Source organism: Pagrus pagrus (genome assembly GCF_965226575.1).
Source record: "Pagrus pagrus genome assembly, chromosome: 20".
Classification (NCBI taxonomy): Eukaryota; Metazoa; Chordata; class Actinopteri; order Spariformes; family Sparidae; genus Pagrus; species Pagrus pagrus.
In genome coordinates, this window is record NC_140207.1 from 24,027,354 (window position 1) to 24,050,682 (window position 23,329).

Sequence of the window (23,329 nt, forward strand, 5' to 3'; positions counted from 1 at the left end):
CAAACTTCATGCAAATCACCCTCTGCAGTGAATGAGGCTGGAGATGGGATGTTGTATTTTCAGTGGACTGCCAATTGAAAGGATCTGTAAGGGACACATTGGTGTTGGGTATACAAGTGAGCTCTGAGAATTTGATTTAAGAGTGTGTGTTTACGTTTAAACTGCATTTTTCCAAAGGTGTATCCCGTCTCACTGGAGTGGGACTGACGATTGTGGGGGGGTTCAATTTTACCAGATAGCCAGCCGATACAGACCGTGTCCACATAATCAAATGAATCTGAATCGTCCCTCAGCTCTACAGAGCTACAACAACTGAAGTTTTCTCATTAACTTCTGAGGTGGCTTTGTATGAAACGTTCAATTCATTTTCAAATGACACTGACACATCATGGGAACTAGTTCCTGTTCTGGAGACAAAGAAGTGAACCCAAATTATTTTAAAAAGGGCTGTCTATATCTAGCCATCTCCCAGCTGGCTCTCCCTCTGGCTATCCCTCACACACTTTTCATAAGTCTTATCAGGGCGACGTCAAGAGCCGTTTTAATGATTATCATGTCTCGGTGCAGTCCACTCCTATCTGCTTCATATATGATAGCCTTTGCTGTGGAAATAGCGAATAAAAATTGATGTTTGAGAGAGCCGGAGGCTGAGGCGTTTAAACAGGCAGGGGGAGTAAAATTAGTCTGCTGGATCAAAGTTTGTATCAATAATTAATTACAGGATTCTATCTTAAAGTAGGAATACTTCAGCAAGAGGAGAAATTGATTTTAAGTGTCTTTCTGTTGCACTTTAAACATGTCGGTCTATATCATAGAAGGTCTGGTGACACAATTAGACCTGTAGCCCCCTTGAATTTGATTCAGTCTAGATTGATCCTGTGTAAAGTAAATTTCTTCTGCTACCATGGGAACAATTCTGTCCGTAATCCAGTGCTATGTTACAAAGTAGATTGTAGCTGCCACAGAATCTCATCATTACACTTGCATTTACCAGAGCTGTCAACCACCGCTTTAGATTGTACACGTTAATCTTCATCAAACACAGGTGAGAGTGAGTCAAGTTCAAATAATATCCACCAAAAATAAAGATTTGAAGAGTTCAACAAAAAAGAATACTGCCCTACAGTGAATCAACAATAAAACAACAAAAGATTGAAATTCAGTTTGTTTCAAAGTTTGTTTTTTTTCAAATCTGTAGTTTTGCCGCACCGCCTGAATGTGAGTCCAGCCACCCTGTGATGCTTCCGCTTCAAGTGCTTGAGAATGGTGGTAGTACTGCTTACATCCTCCGCGCCAACGCACATTACATAAATCGCCATATCGGTGTAATCAACTGCATCGATGTGTCGTACCAGCCCTAAAAAATTATATTTTTGTATTCTAACTATACGCCATAGTGGCATTTTATCACATTATATATTAGAACCCACATTACCAGAGACCTATATAACAACATGTAATCGGAGCTATCCTGCCAAACAATAAATCATTAACACCTTTTTGCGGTTATCCTAACGATATGTGACTGTTTGTCAGTTAGCTCTGTTATACTGCAAAATGGAGGTCATCAGTATGAAATGAAGACAGTAAAGCGCTGCAGATACACTACAGGCCTCACAGGTTGTATTCTTTTCAAGACAAACAACTGAGAGAAACCTGATTCCGACCAGCAGTACAGTCATGTTGAAGGATGCTGTCAAATATTGTAGTCTCACATTTTTACATTTCTCACATTTCTGATGAAGCTCTGCCTGCTGAGAGAGATGACAGATAATCACAGTGTATATGGGGCAGGTGTGGCGATTTGATATTAAATATAGCATTTAATTCTGTAAGGAGGATTACAAATGGAACACCATTTCTGCAAAGGCAGGCTGCAGATCCATTTCAGCTGATTTTGAAAATCATGGCAATTATTTTGGAGAAAACTACTAATGTGGCTGCTTCATATACATCTGTAAAGTATATGCAGGAAACAATGGATCATTTCTTGTAGTAAAGACTACCCACGTACTGCCAACAGTACCCTTAGAGCCAAAGGGAAAGCACAGCAGTGTAGCTACTACTCAACCTAAAAATTAAAGAACTGCCATACATACACTCAACAATAATGGAATCGGTTAGTCTTACAAAACATTTAGTTCAAGTTTTCAGACCTCTCAAGACAATGTCTTACATGCGGTTTGTGTCATGCCATTAATCTGCATGTAATGGCATGCAGATTAATGGCATGACACAAACACAACTGTAGACATTTGTAAAAAGTTTACACAAAATATATATATGACCTACACAGTACTTTTTTGTGGAGAAGACAAGAAAATCTTCTGTACAGCAGGAAAAAGCATACACTCTTTCTAAGCCTTTCTAAGAACAATTACAGGCACGAAATCTGATGATGTCCCATTGGGCTCTGAGGAATTGTGATGCACATTTTGACTATTTTCTGACATTTTTCAGGGCAAACAATTATTTGATGAATCAAAAAAATCAAAGATCTGGATTCACATTGTGATTACAATGTGTTCTATGTACATGTACAAGCACAAGTGAATAAACAGGAGTTTTTACTGTCCCAGAGAAAATACCAGGATATATGTTAATACGAGGTATAAATAGGGTCATTGTATGGATTCCATTTTTTAACAGTGAAGAGGCGGAACAAAATTGTCCCTCCATTCCGCCTCTGTAACTTTCATTCAGGTGGTGAGGCGGAACAATGGCGCAATATTTCCACCTTGAAATAGTAGTGTGAATGGGTCTGGAGTCTGCAAGTATCCACATACAAACACAAGGTGTGTACCGGTCCTGGGGGGCATGTAGTGTGAAGTCACTGAACATCTATTATTCCTCTAAATGAACATGATGTCGTTCTGGACAATCTGATTAGAGCTAAATAAGCAATATACTGTAGGAGAAGGATGTGGGGAGATAAAAAGTGAGGGAAAGAAAGACAGATTGCCTCGACCAGGCATAATGTGGCTATAGTGCGGCATGGAGGAAGCCCAGGAGAAACACAAATGAAAAGAGAGGATAAAGTTTAATCTAATACATCGGCTTACAGCAGAGGGCAGGAGGGGGAGAGGAACGGCAAAAGACAATGGCTTCATATTGCACAAATCAATAGCAATTCAATTCCACAACCCCTACGCAAAAACCATAAAGTTACACATACCTGGGCAAACACACACTCACAGCCTGGAAATGTCCAAGGCAGTAATTGAATTATCAGCACTCAGGCTCTATGCAGCAGAGAGAGGAGAAGAGGATGGAGTGCTGCAGAGGAAAATTGAGGGCCAACTCCCCCAGCCCCATTCATCCAAGCTCAATCACTTAATAACAGCAATTGTTCGTGTTTTTATTATTCATGCTGAAGTTAGTTTGAGTCAGAGCCACAGAAAGCTATGTGAGCTCAAGAGTAGAGGCAAAATGTTGTCCGTCAGCTTTGAAGCACTGACTTTGGGATTCTTCTTTGAAATAAAATCTCTAAAGAATACTTAGGCTGGGATTAGACTATAAATGCATGCGTGAACAAGCAAATGTGGACAATGATCTGATTCTCGGGATACTGTCCGCAGTTCATATGTGAAAGGGCTTATGAATCTTTGATCATTGAATCTGACTGCGGTAGGGATGCCATGGTGAGAACATTTTTCCAGAGGTTAAAAGACTAACAACACTGGTGGTACCAATTGCAGACACTGCCAGACACAATAAAAAGATGTTTGATGTATGTAGAGCAATGTATTAAGTCACTGCTAATGCAAACCAGAGCTTGAATTTGTAATTGTAGCATTCATCATCTCACTACATAATTAATTGAAAAAGCATAACGACGGAGGGGCCATTGGGAACATAAAATTATAGTTGCATGTTCAAACACTGTAACACTGGTATCACCCACAACAGCTGCAGGTGAACACAGTGACCATCTCAAAAGTCAAAATCATCATGTAGTCCGATCTTTGCATTCAAGGGAGCCAAACTGACTACTAGGAGAACACTCCACTGGGTGCATTTCACCAATATATCGGCCATCATTCAGTGGGTCAGTGATAGAACTGGGCTGCATCTCTGTGGTTCAGCTATGGACAGATTATTAGACAATGTGGGGAAAATTAACAAAAAAGATTTGTCTCCTATTTTGAATAAGCCCTTACTCTTTAAATGAGAAACAGAAATAGATCTCTGTCAAAAAGTCGCTTAGGGGCTTCGTAGATTGTACACAATTTTCACTGCTATAGTATTTTCTCTCAACATGATTAAATTATTTACTACTAAAATGGTAGGACTTTTCCTTCCTCCATGTGAAGGAAACTTGTTTGTAGTGAATTATCTTTGGAAACCACTGTCAATAAATCAGAATGGTTTCCAGTGAGCGTGTGGGCTCTACTAGCAGTGTAGCTGGGACTGTATTCTGTGAGCCTATTATTCTGCTGCCAGTAATACATCTAAGTCTAAGTCTTAAGCCCCAGTCACACCGTCCTTTCAGTGCGGGAATCATGCGCTGATACTGATGCTGATAAAGGGGGGACAGTTTTGCTGCGGTTCTGATCTCCGGAGGTAGTATCAGAGCCACAGCACAGACGAGCCCGTGTCTGTGTGAATGGAAAAGCCAGAGGCGCAGAACAGAGGTGTGTCAATCTGATGGTGTTCACAGTCTGACAACTAAACAGATCCTTCACTCATCAAATAAAAGAGAAATGTCCCACACTTCAACCCACAAAGCAACATTACAGGACCAAACAACAGTAATGTGGCAACTGGTAGTGTCTTTGGTAACTTATATGAGGGAAAAAATATTGCAGTGATACGTTGAAAAGCCTCTGTCCTCCTGTCTGTCATCTTGTCTCTTCATAACATTTCTGCCTGATAAACAGCGTCTGTCCCCGGCAGCAGAGCCAGGTGGCTCCTGCAGTTGAATGCCGGTGATTATGTGACGTGATTCAGAGCAAAAAACTTGAACACTCTATGTGTTTGTCTCCTTCCACTATTGTGTTGTTGTAGTTACCGTCTCTGGGAACTTGTATTGAAAAAAATCACTGTGACTGTCAGCCCTCCCAACCGAGACTTCAGTGAACTTTCCCCCAGAAAACGGCATCCCCCCCCCGCGAGTGAGAGTCAGACAGCGTCCTGTTTACTAATGGTGATTGTGTATGTATGTAATTATGAGCGAAAAACGTAACTTTGTCACTTTCCAGGATGCATGGTGGGTCAGGATCTCAATCACAACACATGATAACTGCATCCATATGATTATAACCAGTCAGCGGGTACATGTTTAGATTAACAGGTGGACACCGGGGGAAACATGTTAAAAAAAAAAAAACACACACACTGATGTCAACTTCATGATGTGTACCGTCATGCCTCTTTTGGATCTGCATGAATTGACACACTGGTGTGGCTTTAAGCCAGCGCTGCTTGGTTCAGTATGAACAAACAAAAGGCAACAAACTAAACTGTACATTGACATTTAGTATCATTAACTTGCCTTTCAAATCATAATTAAAATGTATTAAACACTGACGGTTGATGAGCTACCTGGTCAGCATGTACCCGAGACCAGGTGTGGCTCATTATCCATCAGGGAGGATCAAAACACAAATGGTACAACGCATTACAGATCACCTGGGTGGTTAACTGGAGCATGTTTTGGCCAGTTGACTGATGCCCAATTACTGCCATCTTATGTGACACATAATTATATGGTATGCTATGTTTATGGCTTGACAGATTTACTGTACACATGAGCTGTCAACTGGGAAAACTATTAATGTCAGCCAGCTGGTGATAATTACAGCAAAGACTCAGGGATTGTTAAAAGGCCCGCTTATCTTTCCATTGATGTCAGAGTGTCAACACAGGCAGCAAGTTCTGTTCTACGGTGAAAAAAATGTTCGCAAGTTGATGGGGAGCAACCTTTTTAAAATGTAAAAATCTAACACTTTTAAAGTGCAATGAAAGCCATGAGGGTAGACCTATAATTAAGAAGATCTTAGTACAAATTCTTCATCAATAGTGTCTTTGGTTGTTTTATTGGCTGAATTAAAAAAGGATTAGATTTAAATAAAAAAAAAATTTAAAAAACACATGCGGGTAATGTTCGCTAACTTGTTTTTGTTTTTTTGTTTTTTGTCCTTTCCAGTCAGATATGTCCAAAGGATATTTAGTAAAGACTATGTTGTACAAATATATCAAACTAATTTTATATACATTTCAATTACAAACCGTTGACCAAGAAACAATCAACAGCAGACCAAGATTTAAAAAGGGCAACTTTTCTTTAAGTAAACCACAAGGAAAAGCATTTCCTCTCAGTTGTACAATGACTACCTGAAGCAAAATTAAATATCTAAATACATATTTTGGTTAATTTCAACACGTTTTTCAAATGCTACAGTCTACAATTATAAATATAAAAGGGGGCAATTTAACACAAAGATCTTCTCGGTCGTAGTCATGGTTTGCACAACTCAACTATGAAAACAGTTTTTTGTAGCTCCGGAGGAGATTTGTAAAGCCTAAGAAAATAACCCTGATGATGGGCGGCTGTGGCTTAGGGGTAGTCTTGTTATCGGAAGGTCGCTGGTTTGATTCCCCTGATCTGCATGTCGAAGTGTCCTTGGGCAAGATACTGAACCCCAAACTGCTCGTGATGTGCTGGTCGGCACCTTGCATGGCAGCCACCGCCATCAGAGTATGAATGCATGAATTACTATAAGTCGCTTTGGACAAAAAGTGTACAAATCTGTGCAGTCCTGGCTGCATTGAACAGTCTAAACTACATTATTCTGTACGAATGGACAGGTTTCTGCCTCAGTGTGTTGGTACGTTCAAAGTGAACGAGGATATTATGTTTATTAAAGATCCTCCTGAGTTTCTCAGATGTTCCTGCGACATAAGGAATGTTTTCTCGTCTCCTCCTCTGTCTGCTCTGAATCTTTTAGCAGTTCAACAAAGGTCCAGTATGGGTAGCCACAGGTTTTAAGTGCTCCCCTGATGTGCTTCTGTTCCTTCCCCTTCCCCTCCGTTATTGTAGGCACGGTCTCAGCCCGATGGTTTAGGGTTCTGATGACCTAAGGAATAAAAGTCAAGATATCTCAGCCTTGCCGCTTCAACTTTGACCATTATTTGATCAACTGCTGTGTTCTGCTGTATTCCATTTCCCTGCCAAGGCATGAAGAGCAGTCTTTTCAAAAGACCAGATATATGAAGGTTTTTGACTTGGTTTCGGTCGTCGTTATTCATGTGTCTGACAAATAGAGCAACATCCTTTTCTCATGCATGCTGGATTCAACCATTAGGCCCATATGGTAATCGTCAAAACACTTCTTGCCCCCCAAAAACAAATCTTCTCTTTTAGGGAAATTGATAATTTATGCATCATACACCAAGTCAGGGGTGAGGGAGTAAAACTGTAATAACATTAAAGGGAGTTGGCATCATTTCAATAGGGGTCCACATCACAGAACCAATCTCCAACTTGTCTGGATGAAAGTAATATATGGTCATTGAAGCAAATACTTGCTTGAATATTAATACTGGTTTTCAACCACTTTTAGGTACGTTACTTCCATCCAGGGATTTTTTTTTTCTGTGTCAGTTTGGAACAAAGTCCCGTTTCCTCACACTACAAATACAAAAGAGCCAAAGTTTTACATGAGGCACTTGGTTTGAATGATTTCCCTGGGATCTGCAAGTGCAGTGCTATTAGACATTTCAAACACCCATCCTGAATAAAACAACAGTCCCAAATGAACTGTCACCCAGCTCACTTCACAGCCTCACTTCATCTGCAACCAGGGTGCCTCTGAACTTGACAAACCTTTTGAGGAACACATCTCCCCCTGAAGATAACGCTGCTGTCAAAAAAGGTCTTTACAATATGGACAAATAACACTAACCGACATGTTCTAAAAAAAAAAGAAAAAAAAGAATTATAATTAAACAGACGCAGACAAAAGACAAAATTACACAGGAACTTCTCTCCCAACAGAAGTGAGGCATATTTCCTCTCATGAACAACATAGTTTGGGTCCACGTAGGTTTATAACATAGACTCAGTTCTTTTTGACAGATGTCTCTTATGCCAGGGACACACTATCTACCTCTGTTTACCCTTGTTGAGAGTGAGAGACAGACAGATTCAGAAAGACAGGAGGTGAGAGAGGGAGAAAGAGCATGCACTGGGGAAAAAAACTGCCTTTCACGTGATGTTTTTATATTCAAATTGGCTTTACAGTTGTTTTATCAGAAAAAGTCATGTATTCATGTCTGTCAGGCCTCATGGATGCACCCAGGGCTTTTGGTGACGAACAGTCAAGCGTTTTCCTCCATTGAAGAATTTTTAGAGCCCCCCCTAAAAGGTTTTAGCCAGCGTCAAAATGATAAGAAATGAACGAGCAGAACATAAACTTGAATACGACGCTGTTGACTTCAAGCAGTCAGCTCTCCCTCTCATCTGCAGCTGCTATAGTTTACACATGCTTACAGGACAAAGCTGACACTTGACCAGTTGCTTAGTGCGTGCAAACAGGCTGTGGGACAACTGGCCCTCTATTGTGTTTCACTGATGGATTATTTTGTTTGTCAGTCATTTGCCGAGTATATTGGATGAAAATCGCAATGACAAAAACGTAATGAGGAGAAGAGTGCAGTGCCTCATCTTTCATTAATACTCTAATGCCCCCTACCAACAACAATCTACTTCACCTAAGGTATCCTGTTATCTGCGTTACAAGCAACACCTTGGTGAATGTGCAGTCACATGAACACATCACACCTCTCTTCATCTCAGTCCGTGCACTGAATTAACTACTCTTATCACCATGGTAACCATAATCTCTGAAAAGACACTGGCTCTCCTGTAGGGTTCACTTAGAAACCCTTCTGTAATAAGTATTATTTTATTTCAATTCAAATTTTAACTTGTATTTTTGGAAGACCTGCTTTAACAGCAACTGATAGGTTCACTGTTAATACAGGTTTGTTTCCACTGTTTCATTCTTCCTTTGGTAAGATCAAAGAAAATTCTGCAACAGAAGGTGAAAACAGTGTGTGCCATCTGAGACTTCTATTGTATTTGTGAAAAATAAACCAATGTACATCCTGAAACAGACTGGAAGGATGTGTGGGGGTTTCTGATTCAGCTGGGGCTACCCTGCAGTGCAGAATTTACCAAAAGATAGCAATTCTGTTATAAAACAAGACACAAGGTTCACCTGTTTATCTTTGAAACAGGAGCACTACTTGTCAGAATACAATGGTCTTCTCCTGTACTCTGTCCCATCTGTCTCAGTGACTGAGAGTAGGGATGTCAGCGGTAATCGGTTTACCACCAGTCTGTAATAGGTTAATTTGCATACACACACATACTACCTAGTTACATTACTTCGAGAAAGTAAATTAAGTCAATTGTTATTTGCATGACGCAACTTTTCAGTTTAGTAGTGGTACTAGCTCTACACTGTGCCACCGTAGGGACAAGCACCTGGCTGCCATGTCTGAGGATGGCACACAGCCACAGATCACATCGCTCCTAGCTGGGGGAGAAAGTGTGATGTGTGCAGCTCCTGATATGCTGCCAATCAGTGTTAGAGGGGGAGGGATACAACAAACATTTTTGGTACATTGAGCATGAGTGTGTCATGGTGTCAAGAGCTAATGTGACTACACACTTTGAGGAGAAGATTGAGCTTAAAGTCAAGCTAGCCAGGGCAAACAGGCCAGCGCTGACCACTCACTGCCGGACAGCTAAATCACAACTACAGCTGACACTGTGAGTGCTGACTGGGAGCTGCAGTCCAGTGTGCTTCACATTCAGAGCCTCTCGATCCAGCACTGGTCAGACAACCTCTCCAAGAATCTCAGTGGGTCAGTGAATCACTAATTGCAAGGTAAACAACAAGATTAGCACAAAACTATACTGTAAAGGTTATAAGCTATTTTACCTGGTATATCTGTATTTCAATGGTTAATGCAGTGCATTGCTAAATGACATCCATAAATGTGAATGTTATTGTAATTCTGAACACAGCCAGTTGTCAAAGACAACCTATAGTGGTTATGAGACAAACATGACAAGTTAATTCTGTCTTTTTTAAAAGATTGCAATGCAAGTATTTATAATATGAAGTTTGCATTTGGTGCAGTGCAGTGCAGTGCAGTGCAGACAGTGCAGGTGTATACATATACAGTATTTTTTAGTACAAATATACAATTTAAAAATGTTATCTTGCTGTTGAAACAAATTCATTTCACCACAGTTGCTGTTTTCTCAATTTACCAGCTGTGTAATGTCTGCCTGGCCCAACTTGGCTTGACGCGGCACATCAGGCCAGAACGGCAGGGATTTGCATGTCAATTACAACAGGGCTACCTGTTTGAAGGTGCGTCTTTAACTGATGACGTGCTTGGCTTGTGTAGTGGTCAGAGGAGTGACTGTAAATATGTTTCCTCTCCGCAGCACTATCGAAAAAAAAGCCGCTATCTAAGCTTCATTCATTCAGTGGCAAACACATTTAATTTCGCTTAAGTTCTTAACAATAAGACTTGTCTGTTATTTAGCTATTTAAAAATCCTTTATCATATTATTATAGAAATGTTAAAAGCAAACACGGTGAAACAGGAAAATACAGGAGATATCGACCAGGGACACTGGAGACAAACTAAGCTAAAAATGCCTTTCCCTCAGGTTTCCTGCACAGGCATGAGTTGAGTCTCGCAACACAGGCTTGTTTGATGGGGAGAAAGGGGTTGTCGCTGGTTGGATGCGGTCACAAGACGTCACCACAGCCCGCCTGGATTGTAATGGAAATGCAAATTGGCACACCTCAGTTTGGACTCAGCAAGGCCAAAAGTGCCAGTGGAAAATCCCAAAGTGATCCACCCTGAGGAGCAACAGCCTACACAGGTACACATACAGATCACACCACATTTATGTTGAATACAATTATGTCAACCCTCGAGGTCAAAACGAAAGCAGATATGCCAACACACACACACAAACATATATGGGCCTACATGTTACTATCCAAATGTTGCCCTGCCCCCACTCCATTCCTTAGATCTGTGTGTGTGTGTGTGTGTGTGTGTGTGTGTGTGTGTGTTTGTTTGTGTGTGTGTGTGTGTCATTTCCATAGGTCACGGACCCACCCACCCAACCTACCCTACCCCCCATCCACTTCCATTATGGCCAGCCCTTTGTCCGCACCAGATGTGCCTTCTGTGTGTGTGTGTGTGTGTGTGTGTGTGTGTGTGTGTGTGTGTGTGTGTGTGTGTGTGTGTGTGTTTGTCTTTGTGTGGGCAAATTCACTTTTAGACCTTGGGAGTGAGGACATTTTGGCTGGTCCCTACATCGGAACGAACCTTTAAAGGGCTGTTTGAGGGTTCAGATCTGGTTTTAAGCGTTAGGTTTAGGTTAGGGTTTAGGGTAAGGGTGGGGTGTGGAGTGCATTATATCAACGAGGGTTTGCACAAGCATAGAAGTAAAAACGTGTGTGTGTATGTGTGTGTGCGTTGGGCAAGGGGCCCACTGGCCCAGACCCAGATGGACCTCCCCCTCCATACAAACACATAGCAGACCAGCCTATCTGCCCTGCTGAATTGTTTGTCCTTGCAGGTCAAGGCTGGAGCCACAGCTCACACCATAGTAGACACAACACACTGTCCTTGACACTGGAAAAACTTGAGATCATTAGCCAGTTTTGGACAGAAAACCTGTTTAGTAGAGTTCAGAGGTAGCCTGAAAAGACTGCATATCTGCATTAACTGGAGAGTTTCAGAAAGGCAGGACATGACAGCAGTATATTCTCTTACCACTTTTCCACTAGTCAAAAGTCCCACTTAAACCCACTAAGATCAGGCTTTTGTGTGCAAAAGGAATGTGTAAACTCTGCATTTACACCCGGGTCTATTGACTCTGCAGTAGACACAGGTTTTTATCACCTCGGCTTGGCTTTGATTTAAACGCAAGACCTGGGTGAATACGGTAAATTCCACCATGCGAAGTGACGGCGCGTTATCAACATGGGGTGGTGGCGCGTAAATAAGGGAGGAATTTGGGATGCTGCCTATTATGGAGGTTTTATTACTGGACACAGTGTTGGAGGTGGAGCCCAGTTCATTCCTATGAAAGCTGCTCAGTGGTGTTTTGAAGCCAAAAAAGCTCGACTTCCAGGCTATGAAAATACCTGCATCGCCGACCGAGCCGGCTAACTTACGGTTTAGCGCCCGGCTAACTTGAAGGGGGTTAAAATAATTTAATCCTGCAGCTCTTCTGGACTTTCCAAATGTTACACGGCCGAATGGCTCAAATTATGAGATCATTTTGCGGTGGTTGTGACGCTCAAGAGAATTTATCCACCGTTTCCAGCGCTTTCATGATGTGAAACGTAACGTTTCAGATACAAATCACAGGTGGGCTGCCTTTCCTGTGGGAAGTGGGAATGGGGTCAATATCCAATTTTTAGTGGGTTGACCTGCGTTTAAAAAAACCTGTGTAGTCCCACTAATTTTGGTGGAAAAGTGGTATCTGATATAGATAGCAGTTCCCTTGATGTGTGCCGCACTGATTCTCAAAATAAGATCGCGTAATCACTGATGCAAAAATTCTGTGCCGAAAACAGAGGAACTGGTCTTCGCACATTAGTCACAGCCGTTTTTACTGTGTTGTATTTGGAGAACATTGGGCATTCATCAACTGTAACTTGCCATTTGAAACAATGTATGTGCCATGCAACTGGCCGGTTTAATCACAAAAGATGAAATAAAGCTGAGAAAGCTTTTGTTCCAACAAAACAAAGAGGAAGGTATGGACGGCCATACCGATTGACAATGGAAGGGGAAGAGCAGGCAGTACATCTGTCCCAGCTGCTGCTCTTATAAATATGCAGCAGCTTGATCTAAAGGTTAGACAGCCTGCACCCTGGCAGCTGCTCCAACCCAGACACTGTGTACGCCCACACACAGTCATTTACAATAGACAGTGTTCAAGGTAGAGCCCTTCATCTCACAGTTCAACTAAGTCGTCATCATCTTCTGAATGTCGTCTTCGTCTTCAATATTTCCCAACACAGATGACTTAACTAAACAGCATTTCTCATCTTAATTTCTTCATCTGCCAGCTACAAAGAGCAAGATTGTTTCTGTTGTTGCAATGAGGCTCTGCTTCAGTGCGAGCCTAATCCACTCCAGCAGACAGGATAGTCCAACTCATCATTCTGGCACAACAAAGATGAGGGTTTGGTCTACACCCGTGTATGGTCCACATGGGTTGAGTACAATTAGTGTGAAATATGCTGCCCAAAAACACAAAATTATAGGCTACACATTTGAAAACGTGAGCAATAACACATTCATGTAAAAAGGCAAATTAGTCATTTATACACAAGCTAAGACTTTCTTAGTTTATTCTTGCCTGCAAGCTTCCTTTTCTTGCTTTCGTTTTGTTTCTCAAGCAGTCATCCGGTGTTACAGTTGGCAGGTTACACTGACAAACAACCGTGTGGTTCCTCTTTTCAATCTATTTTTACTGAGACAGGGTAAACTATGACACAGGTGTTTCACAAGTGTTTCTTCTTCACTCCTTCATACTTGACATTGTACGATTGGATTTTATTTCAATTCTGGCAAAAACACTGAACACAGAGAATTTGGCTTTATTCAAATGATGAAACTGGACATCATTCTCCCCACAAGTCCCATTTCATCTGAAAATTAACAACCCAGTATGCCCCTGTCCTCCTGCACAGCACTTGTTTAAGCTGGACAGTCCCAACAGGAGGGCACTCTCAGATAAATGACTACGTCACTTCCGAGGCGGGCGCGCACACACACACACACACGCAGAGAGAGAAACCCTCCTGAGTAACACAGGGATAGTGGAAGAGGCGGGGGTGGAAGTTAATGGAGGCCAGAAAGGGGAGAGCTGTTTGAAGCAGCTGACTCACCGCTCAGACTCAACCGGCTGACTGTCTGGTTGGTTGCTCTGGAGCCTGGCCCCCCATCCTACATCCACAACACGCCTGGTTATTACAGGCTGCTCTGCTACACTACTTGCTCTCTTTGTTCTTCAATTTTACTGTCCTGCACACTGTTTTATACATCCAATCGACGTACTGTACCACAGAAATGCCAAAGCATGAAATAATGCCGTATGAAATAAGACAATTACATGACAACTGTGAGGTGTAAGAAGGCAGCTGTGTAGGTATGAAGGACAACTACCTTCAGCTATAGAGTGGTGTAGTCTGTAGTCCAAAAACCCAGAGATCAGTTAGCATTTCTGCACATCCGCTTCACACGTCTGAGTTTTTTTAATTGGTTTTTAATTAAATGCCTGAAATAAGGTCTGGGCTTAAGATGTCTACATGTTTTGTGTAATAGCATAAAATACATCATTAAATGTCCCACAACGTAATTATAAGCGACAGACTGATACACCCAAAGTGTGTGAAGGAGAGGTATCGCAGGTCCTTCCTTCCTGCTGCTGTCAGACTCTACAACCAGCACTGCTCCCAGTAGACCTCACTACAGTAATTGGACAATTTTTAATACCCATATTTATTATTTATTGTTTGTAAATAAAAATACCAAACTGTTTATACTTACACTGTCCATATTATACTATGTCATACTGTAAATACCAAGTTCATATTGTAGATACTATGTATATACGAGTTAAATTCTATTTCTTATCTCTTATTATATTGTTTATTTTTTACTTTCTATTATTGTTTAAGTGTGATGCTGTCCTTTGGCTGCTGTGACTAAGAAATTTCCCCATTTGCGGGACAAATAAAGGAATTCTGATTCTGATTCTGACAAGGCACTTGCGCGTCTAAAAAACAGCGGTTGCTAACAAGTGTCATCACAGCAAACACAGAGACCCTCACTAGTCCGTCTTTACAGGCCCACTTTAGTTACAAACTATTCTAACTCTGACTTTACAACTTGCACATTGATCAGTTTATAGAAATACTGTGTGGTAATTGTGTAGGAAGACGCTTAGTGATGGTGACGTTTAAGTCATGCAGCCGCAATGCAGTCTTTTTATAGCCTAACATTAGTTTTTACTTCTAGCAATCTAATTTATGCTTGGAAAATCGCAACAGTGGTGTTCATCTGTGAAGATTATCTTGCTGAAAAAAACATGGAAGTATCATAAACTTGCATTTGCCACAGAGCTTATTTTTGGCGATATTCCAAAATCAAATTCAAAAACCCATAGGCTTTATGTTAAAGGAAACCAGGGAGATGCTAAATCCCAAGTGGGCCTACAGAAATACATTATCGCTTCACCACTTTATAGCACTTAAATTAAACTGGAAGAAAATAGATAAGGGATGGTGTTACAGAATGTAGCCAATCTGTGATGTGTAGCGATCCCCCAGCACAGTTCACCACACATGTGAAAGGTGGATTATTTACATTAAAACACTATCTTTAAGTTTGGTGTAACAGTGTCTATGCACTTGAAGCAGACTGTATTTGACATCAATAATTCATATAAACTGAGCTGACCTATCCTCTAAAAATGAACTTTGTATACAGCATAAAGTAACGTAGGATTTGGGGCTAAAGGCCCTTTCAGACACACCACAATTGATCACCAGTTTTGGAGTTTCTTTGTGTTTTTCTACGATCACAATACAGAGACAGTGACAACATGTCTGCTAAAGGCTGCAGAGCTTTATTTTTCTTTGCTCTACGCTGGCACTGTCAGCTTGTGGTATTCCTCTGGTAGAAGGCAAAACACAGAAGGTGAAAACAAGGCAAACCACAGTGAACGGTTTATTCTTCTAGACTGTAAAAGCAGTCAGAGAGTTGTCTCCCTCACAACCACCTCCACAACTGATTCAACATGGACCAAATCATTGGAAGAATGCAGTTAAGCAGCAAGTAAGAGAATGCATTTACATTTGCTGCAGTAACCTGGTAAAAGCAATTCATTTTTAGCTTTGGCCTCAACATTATTCTTGAGACAGACATATTGTAAATGTATTAGTGAAGTATTACACTGTAGTCAAGAATATTTTATCAGAGCATTTGGAGTAATAATGTGGTGACAAAAAAGCTGTAGTGGGACAACACGATACACTGAGCATGTGTCTGATAAATGACCTACTGTTCAGCTGTGGAATTCAGCTCATTTAGACTGAGCTTATTAGTTTCCTTTAAGCTTTATTTGGACTTTGAATTAGGGATAGACCGATGAGGCCCGATATTCAGCATTTTTCTCAATCAGTGTCAGTGTATTTTGTGTGCATTTGCTGATAACAATAAATTAATTTAGAAACGTGCTACGTTGGCTCTACTTTGGAAGTATGAAGTAAGAGAAAATGTACATACTACCTCAAAAATTGTACTTCAGTTGGTTTTTCTACATTTTTGTCTCCAAGATTTTTACTTTTACTGCAAATGTATATTGGCTCCAATTATCAGTGATCAGTCTTCTTGATTACTAATAATCGCATTGGCCCTGAAAAGAACATATCAGTTGATCCATACTTTGAATATAATTATTTCAGATACAGGGCTGCACCCTTCTAACCTTTGCATGGCTGTCACACCGATTACTGATACTTAAGCCATTGTTTCATACAAGCTTGTAAGTGCACCTGGTGCACTTTGATAGTTTCAATAGACTACATAATTAATGACAAGCGTCCTCCACACATGGCTAACCTGCTGTTGTGAAAACAGAATCAGACATGAGTTCAGCTCTAGTCATCTTATTTAGACTTCAGCTTATTAGTTTCTCTCTAGGCTTTATTTGAGATTGCACCTTTAACTCTCCAGCAACGATAATCCATACAACGAGCTTAAGTGGCACCCGGGAGAAAATGTCCATAAAACTACACAAAAACTTCGTAATATTCCTCCATACTGCTCGTCCGCTGCAATCCAAGTGTCCGCCGAACAAGATGAACGAGACTCGCGATAGATACACACCGGTATTTACATGCTGCTGTGAGTTTCAAATCGCCAGTGCAGCAGATCCCCCTTGTGTTTGTTTGTCACACGGTGGCTCACAGCAGGAAGTAAATACCGGTGTGTATCTATCGCGAGTCTCGTTCATCTTGTCCGGCGCGGCTTCCGTAGTGCAATCGGCTGCGAGGGAGACTCGCGTGAACGCGGAGCGTGCCTCCGTGTAAACATAGCATAGTGACTGTTTAGGCTAGAAAAATGTACTAAATGACGTCGTTTCGAGTAAACTCTGGATGTCGCCACTTCAGGACACTTGGATTGCAGCGGACGAGCAGTATGGAGGAATATTACGAAGTTTTTGTGTAGTTTTATGGACATTTTCTCCCGGGCGCCACTTAAGCTCGTTGAATGGATTATCGTTGCCGGAGAGTACCCCCGCGAGTCTCCAGCTGCACTTTGAGGAATAAGAAACTACACCAGACTTATCACCAGCATGTGGGTGAGTCGATAATGACTGAATTTTGTTTTAGAGTGAACTATTCCTTTAAGTGCAGTGGTGGACTGACATATCATAGCTCAGTCCAGCAACTACTAAACTGCTGATGTTGAGCGCTTTTCAAAATACAGCCACTTAACTGAAACTGTGTCAGATTCACATATATATTGACATTCAGTGCGAGTCTCTACGTTTCTCTCGATGAAGCAAATAGAATAATATGATGTGTTGTGGCTTGGTAGAGGAGGTTTGGGTGGAGGCTTTATGTTGAAGATGCAGGTCCTCTATCTGACACAAAGCCAAGTCAGGAAAGGAAGAGCTTCACTGGTTGCTGCCTCACCTCCGTGTTCAATTCAAAGCAATCTCACTGACACTAGAAAAACAATACATCACTTTACTGTGGAGCAGGAGGAGGAGAGGGGGGTCTTGGCTTGTACTTTCAGCAGAGTAATGATGCATTCAGTACATATGGCAAAGACAGTGTATACCAGTTTCTTTGTGTGAAGAATGGGTTACCTCATGCATACAAAAAGGCCTACAACCAGAAAATACAGTTCAGTTCAGCTGTTAAACAGGGTAGGACTTCAAACTAGCAGTCTGGAGGTATCTCTAATATTTGGAAGAAAAAAACAACAAAAGGCAGATGCTCAGTTGATAAAACGTGCGCCCATGTACAGAGGCCCTTTGCTGCATGTCATTCCCCATGTCATGGTCAAATAAAGCCATCAAAGGTACAAAAAATACATATGTATGTATTTATTTATATAACAAAAGGTGATGGGGAGACTACTACTTGGATTTCTAAGTTGTTCTAATTCTTACTCCCAGCGGACATGTACAAGCATAACTGACAAACACAGAATCAGCAGTAGAGCTTGTGATTTGCTGGCCTCCCCATGAAGGAGAACAGAGTGGGGGGGGGGGGGGGGGGGGGGCATTCATTAACGCATTGGTGCCTTTGAATCTGATGGCCACTGGCATTGCTACAACCTCTCAAATTAGTCATGGTTCCTTGGGCCTGGACAACGGGCGTTCAGGGTCACCCGCATGCCTGGCATTCCTCTGCTGCTAGTACTGACAGCGGCAGCACACAGCACCCAGAAAAACAACACTACACAAACATTTCATAGAAATGCACAACAGACACAAAAGGCCCCCAGCAGCTGGGGGGGTGCACATGAAAGTCAGAGCAAAATATCGACTGTCTACAGTCTCGGTGGAATTTTTACAGTATCAGTTTCAAGATAAAAACACCACAACATTTCTGGTGAAGCCTACAGAAAAGAGGAGTGGAGCTCCCTCAGTGGCTTTGATGAAAGATCCCATGACTATTGCCCTGCTGAAAAATATTCCTTCCTGATTTATTTTTCTGAAGAAGTGAACACTCTGGTTTCAACTACACTGGGCCTATAGAACCCTTCTAGTGCATATGCATCATCAATTTGAAAAATACTTTTTGCAATTTCAGAGGATGGTAACATCCCTGGAGCATTCAATCAATTTACTACATCAATTTAAAGTTTCTCACTGTAACATTAAATTGATGGCTACAATTCCCCAAACTAGTTGTAACCTGCTTTGAGTGGCAGTAGACATGAGGAAATTAAGATAAGGTGCGCAGCCTAAAATTGCTTGATTTCTGAGTATGGAGTTCTTTAATCTGGTGTGTCTTTAGAATTTAAGCTCTATATGAGCACATTTAGGCCTTAAGTCTATCGTTACCTCCAACGAGGAGGAGGAGGTTTTCACTGTGTCCGTTTGTTGGTTGGTATGTCAGCAGGATTACACAAAAACTACTGAATGGATTTTCATGAAACTTGAAAGTGTTCCAATGAAGCAGTTTGTTGCAGTTTCAGCATTTACACTTTCATTTCCTGTTAATGTCTTGTGTTCAAACTGCCAAAACAGTGTCACTTCCCTAGTTCATAGTAGAGCTGCAGCAATCAATTAATTGATTAGTTGCCAACTATTAAGTCAATGCCAAATATTTTGATAAGGGAATTATCAGTAAAAAAAACCTCCATGCTCGTATGTGGGTTTTTTTCTGGTTTCTCTACTCCTCTATGACAGTAAAATGATATACTTGGGTTGTGGGCAAAACAAGATATTAGAGGATGTCATCTTGGGCTCTGGGAAACACTGTTGGGGATATTTCACCATTTTATATGCCAAACAACTGATATATTTATAAAGCGAACAGATACATCGAAAATGAAAATTGTTGTTAGTTGCAGTCCTAGAACATATTGTATACTTGTCAGTATAGACATGGGACGCACTGTAGGAAATACCTCTCTAGATTTTAAGTAATTTCAAGACCAGAAGCAACTCTGGGTCAAAAGAAGCTGAGATAGCATCCTACACTGATTCTCTATATTCTCCGTTATCAGGGACGGTCAGGATTGATTTGGAGTCTTCCTTAACAGTGGCTTGCATCGACTGAGTGTGCTGACACAACACTCATTCATTCTACTGCCACTCCAGCTAAATGTGTCCCATTTACTTAATATGCCTATAGGGGGCATGGGGCGAAGCACAAGACTCAGAGCAGACAAACTGAACTGGGGATGGGAGGGCTGAGGGGGTGAGATGAAGAACCAAGTGACAGAGCATGAGGACAGAGCCTATTAGGCAGGAGGATGACTCGGGCTGCGAGGAGGAGAAGAGTAATAGTGACACCACCTAATTCAGCCCACTGCCAGCACTCGGATGTGTGCGGATGCTTTTGTGTGTTGTACACTGCTGTATCTGAATGCTGCTAAAGCAAGTGTGTGTGAGCTGCAGGGGTGTGGTCCTGAACACTGAACAACAACGTGACATGGAAAGGTGTGAATGGAGGTGCTTTCTGGTTAAATCGCATCTGCCCTTTAAAGATTATATAACATATATAGCCTTGTTATTCATATAAGTCACATCTGAGCTGAAACGTACGCGGCTGCACCGATACTTCTTTTCTTATCTGTGGGTCAGATTATCTGCATCTATAATATTGGCTGCTTTTCTGATGGAAAACCCACGCCATGACAATCCTATTGCTGGACAAAGAAAACGGAATTCCCACCCTTCTTGTGTGTCCCCAAGCCAACATATCAATTTAATAACCAGCCTGCATCTGAGGCAGTGGTGGGGTATTTGAGGACACGATCCTGCTTTTGGCATGCCTCGGTTCTGATGAGATTTTTATGTATGCTGTTTGAAAAGCATGCTCCTGCACTCATGGTGAGGCTCTCTCTCCCTCCACACAAAGGAATGTCACACAAAGGAAACGCGTGAGTCTGCGAGTCAATAGGAAAAAACACCATCGGCTGTTTGGATGAGAGAAGCCTTCTCCTTTTGCAATATGCTGACCGCTGAAACAAAGAAAAAACACAGTTCCGCTACAAAATGAAAATAAAACCTCAGCACAGAGAGGGCGAGCATGTAGCAGCGGCGGTGAGCGGTGTATCAGTGCCATTCTCTAATGAGGAGCTATAAATGCCGAATCCAATTCACAAATCTTGTGGGGAAATTCAATACTGCTTATCGGCGACCATAAACCCCTCATTACACATTACACATGACACAAGACTCTACCGAGCATATGTAGGAGGTTCACGTTTATCTGGCATGAATGAAAGACGCCGAGTAGGTTTTCTCTAAACAGTTCACCTGCAGCCTCCTCCTCTGCAACAACACGCAGTGAGCTCAAAGTATGACTGCAAAGCTGGATTCAAAGTCCAGTGTGAATGGTGCTGGTGGAGCCGCTGCGTTGTAATGTTTTACTAAGAGAAAGAAGAAGAAACGTTTCTCATCGTTTGACAGCAGGTCGTTTAACCGTCGAGTCCACGGGGCGATCATCCCTCTGCAGTCAGTGTGAACGAATCAGACCAGTATCATCACTCATCACTCACAAAACTCATGTCCTGACACAAACCCGTCGTTTAGGTACAACTGGACACGAAAACGACAAATGTCGAAACTCTGTCATAGTTATAACATTATTACTGGCAGCAGCTAAGAGCTAGCAGGCTACCACGACGGTGCAGAGAAGAAGTGTATCTGTCACAAAGCTAATGGCGCTAAATAGAAAAGTTAAAACACCAGTTAACACTTATTACAGCTGATTAACTTACTAACTAATGAGGCAACAAGGCAGACGGGATGGACAATAATGTAACAGACTCTACAAACATTAGCAAGAGACAGAGAAGTCATGAATTTAGTTCCCCGCTTTACTTCCAACATCTCCCAAAAACATTTCTGAGCAGGGACGCCATTGTGATCGCACCTGGGACAAGAAAATACTACGTGTGGTCCAAAGATGAGGTGAAACTGTACAGCACCGAGACATAACGGCCACCTGAAACACAACAGAGCCATTCAGCCCCAACACAACACAAACTTGTGCAGTTCAACTAACGCTATGTGCCCCAAAAACCCTGCGAGAGGACAAGCACAAGGTAAATGAACAACCAGTGCTGGACTCAAAGCAAACATCCTCTCAGTGATGCTGCCAACTTTGTGTTTGCGATCCTGAGGACTGTTCCTCCAGACACACTCCGCTGCTCTTTGTTGGGAAAGCACAAACCCAAAGCTGAGACCGAACCTGGCCGGGGAGAGGCCAGCTGGGTTCCTGAGCTACAGCCGTCGGCTCTTGTAAGCCCACTGTGACTTTTAGCTCCTTGCTCCTTTTTTCCCAGACAATAAACATTCCTGAGACAGGCAGCAGAAGGCTGGCCACCGACCCTGCGCCATCTTAGTTACACACACTCTGCTTCTTCGGGCTTCTTGAACAAAGAGCTTTTCTAGCGACACTGGCCGGACACTAGAGTTTAACTTTACAGGAAAACGCAAGAAACAGAAAACACAAGTCCGTGTTGTCCATTTAAGGACACTTACCGGTATTTTCTTGTATCCTTGTCCAGAACAAGAGGACGAGCAGAAGGCATGGTATTGCATCCATCGTGGCTACGGACCAGACTGGCTGCCGACTGCTAACTTCTCCCGGTGCTGAGCAAGGGAGACCAGGATTGGCTAATACATCCGTAAGTCCCGCCTCTCTAGCGCTTGCTATGGGGAAAGGCAACACTGATTGGTGAAAAGACCTGCCACACTCCGCCCCACTTGAACAACTATACCACTGCCGTAAACAAACACTGTTGCTATTCACTATAATGACAAATGATACATTTATCAGGTTCCACTCATATTACTTCTATAATGACAGGAGATGTTTTATGAACAACTACCAGTAGTTCAAGTGTAATCCTCTGAATAACAACCTTATAAACACAACTGATAACTCCTCAGTGCAATACAATGTTCATCATTTAACTATTTCAGTAAGAGATTTACTGCATATCAGCCTGCCCTGAACACAGAGGAAAACCCCAATATGGTCAATGATAAAGGTGCATGTGATTATCCTATAGATCTAGATAGAGCTCTCCACGGACTCTTTGTGAGGGGAAAACTCTTTTGTGCCAGATAAGGACGGGCAGAGAGGAAGGTAACACTCGTGATTTGGTCAGACAGAAGGAATGTGTCAGCACGGCCCTGACTGAGGGAACATATAATACAAATAACATCAGCAAACACAGATACCATTCTTACTGCTGCCACTCTTCCCAGATAAGATATCCTCAATGACGTGCTGTGGCTACAACTGTGTGCATCATCCATATGTCAGTCTTCACACACTCACACACACACACATGCACACACAAAGACAGATGCCTCGCACAATCATGGCACCTAACACACACAGCCACACACACACAGACATATGCCTCGTGCATTGTTGTAAAGCCCATAACCCTTCCTTTGTCTCCTCCACATTTGCTTCATCTCTTGAGTCGATACCCCCACCCACACACACACGTGCGCACGCACGCACACACACACACACACACACACACACAC

The 23,329-nt window shown here is 42.0% G+C and overlaps 1 protein-coding gene across 1 annotated transcript in view; it reads right to left on the minus strand.

Annotated features, from left to right (window-relative positions):
- tgfbr1b (transforming growth factor, beta receptor 1 b) overlaps window positions 1-22,391 on the minus strand; it is an 81,091-nt gene extending 58,700 nt beyond the window's left edge. Inside the window, exon 1 of the mRNA XM_084341170.1 lies at window positions 22,307-22,391. Within this exon, the coding sequence (XP_084197296.1) occupies window positions 22,307-22,370 (64 nt within the window). The 5' untranslated portion in view covers window positions 22,371-22,391. The remainder of the gene's footprint in view (window positions 1-22,306) is intronic.
- Window positions 22,392-23,329: the final 938 nt, after the last annotated feature.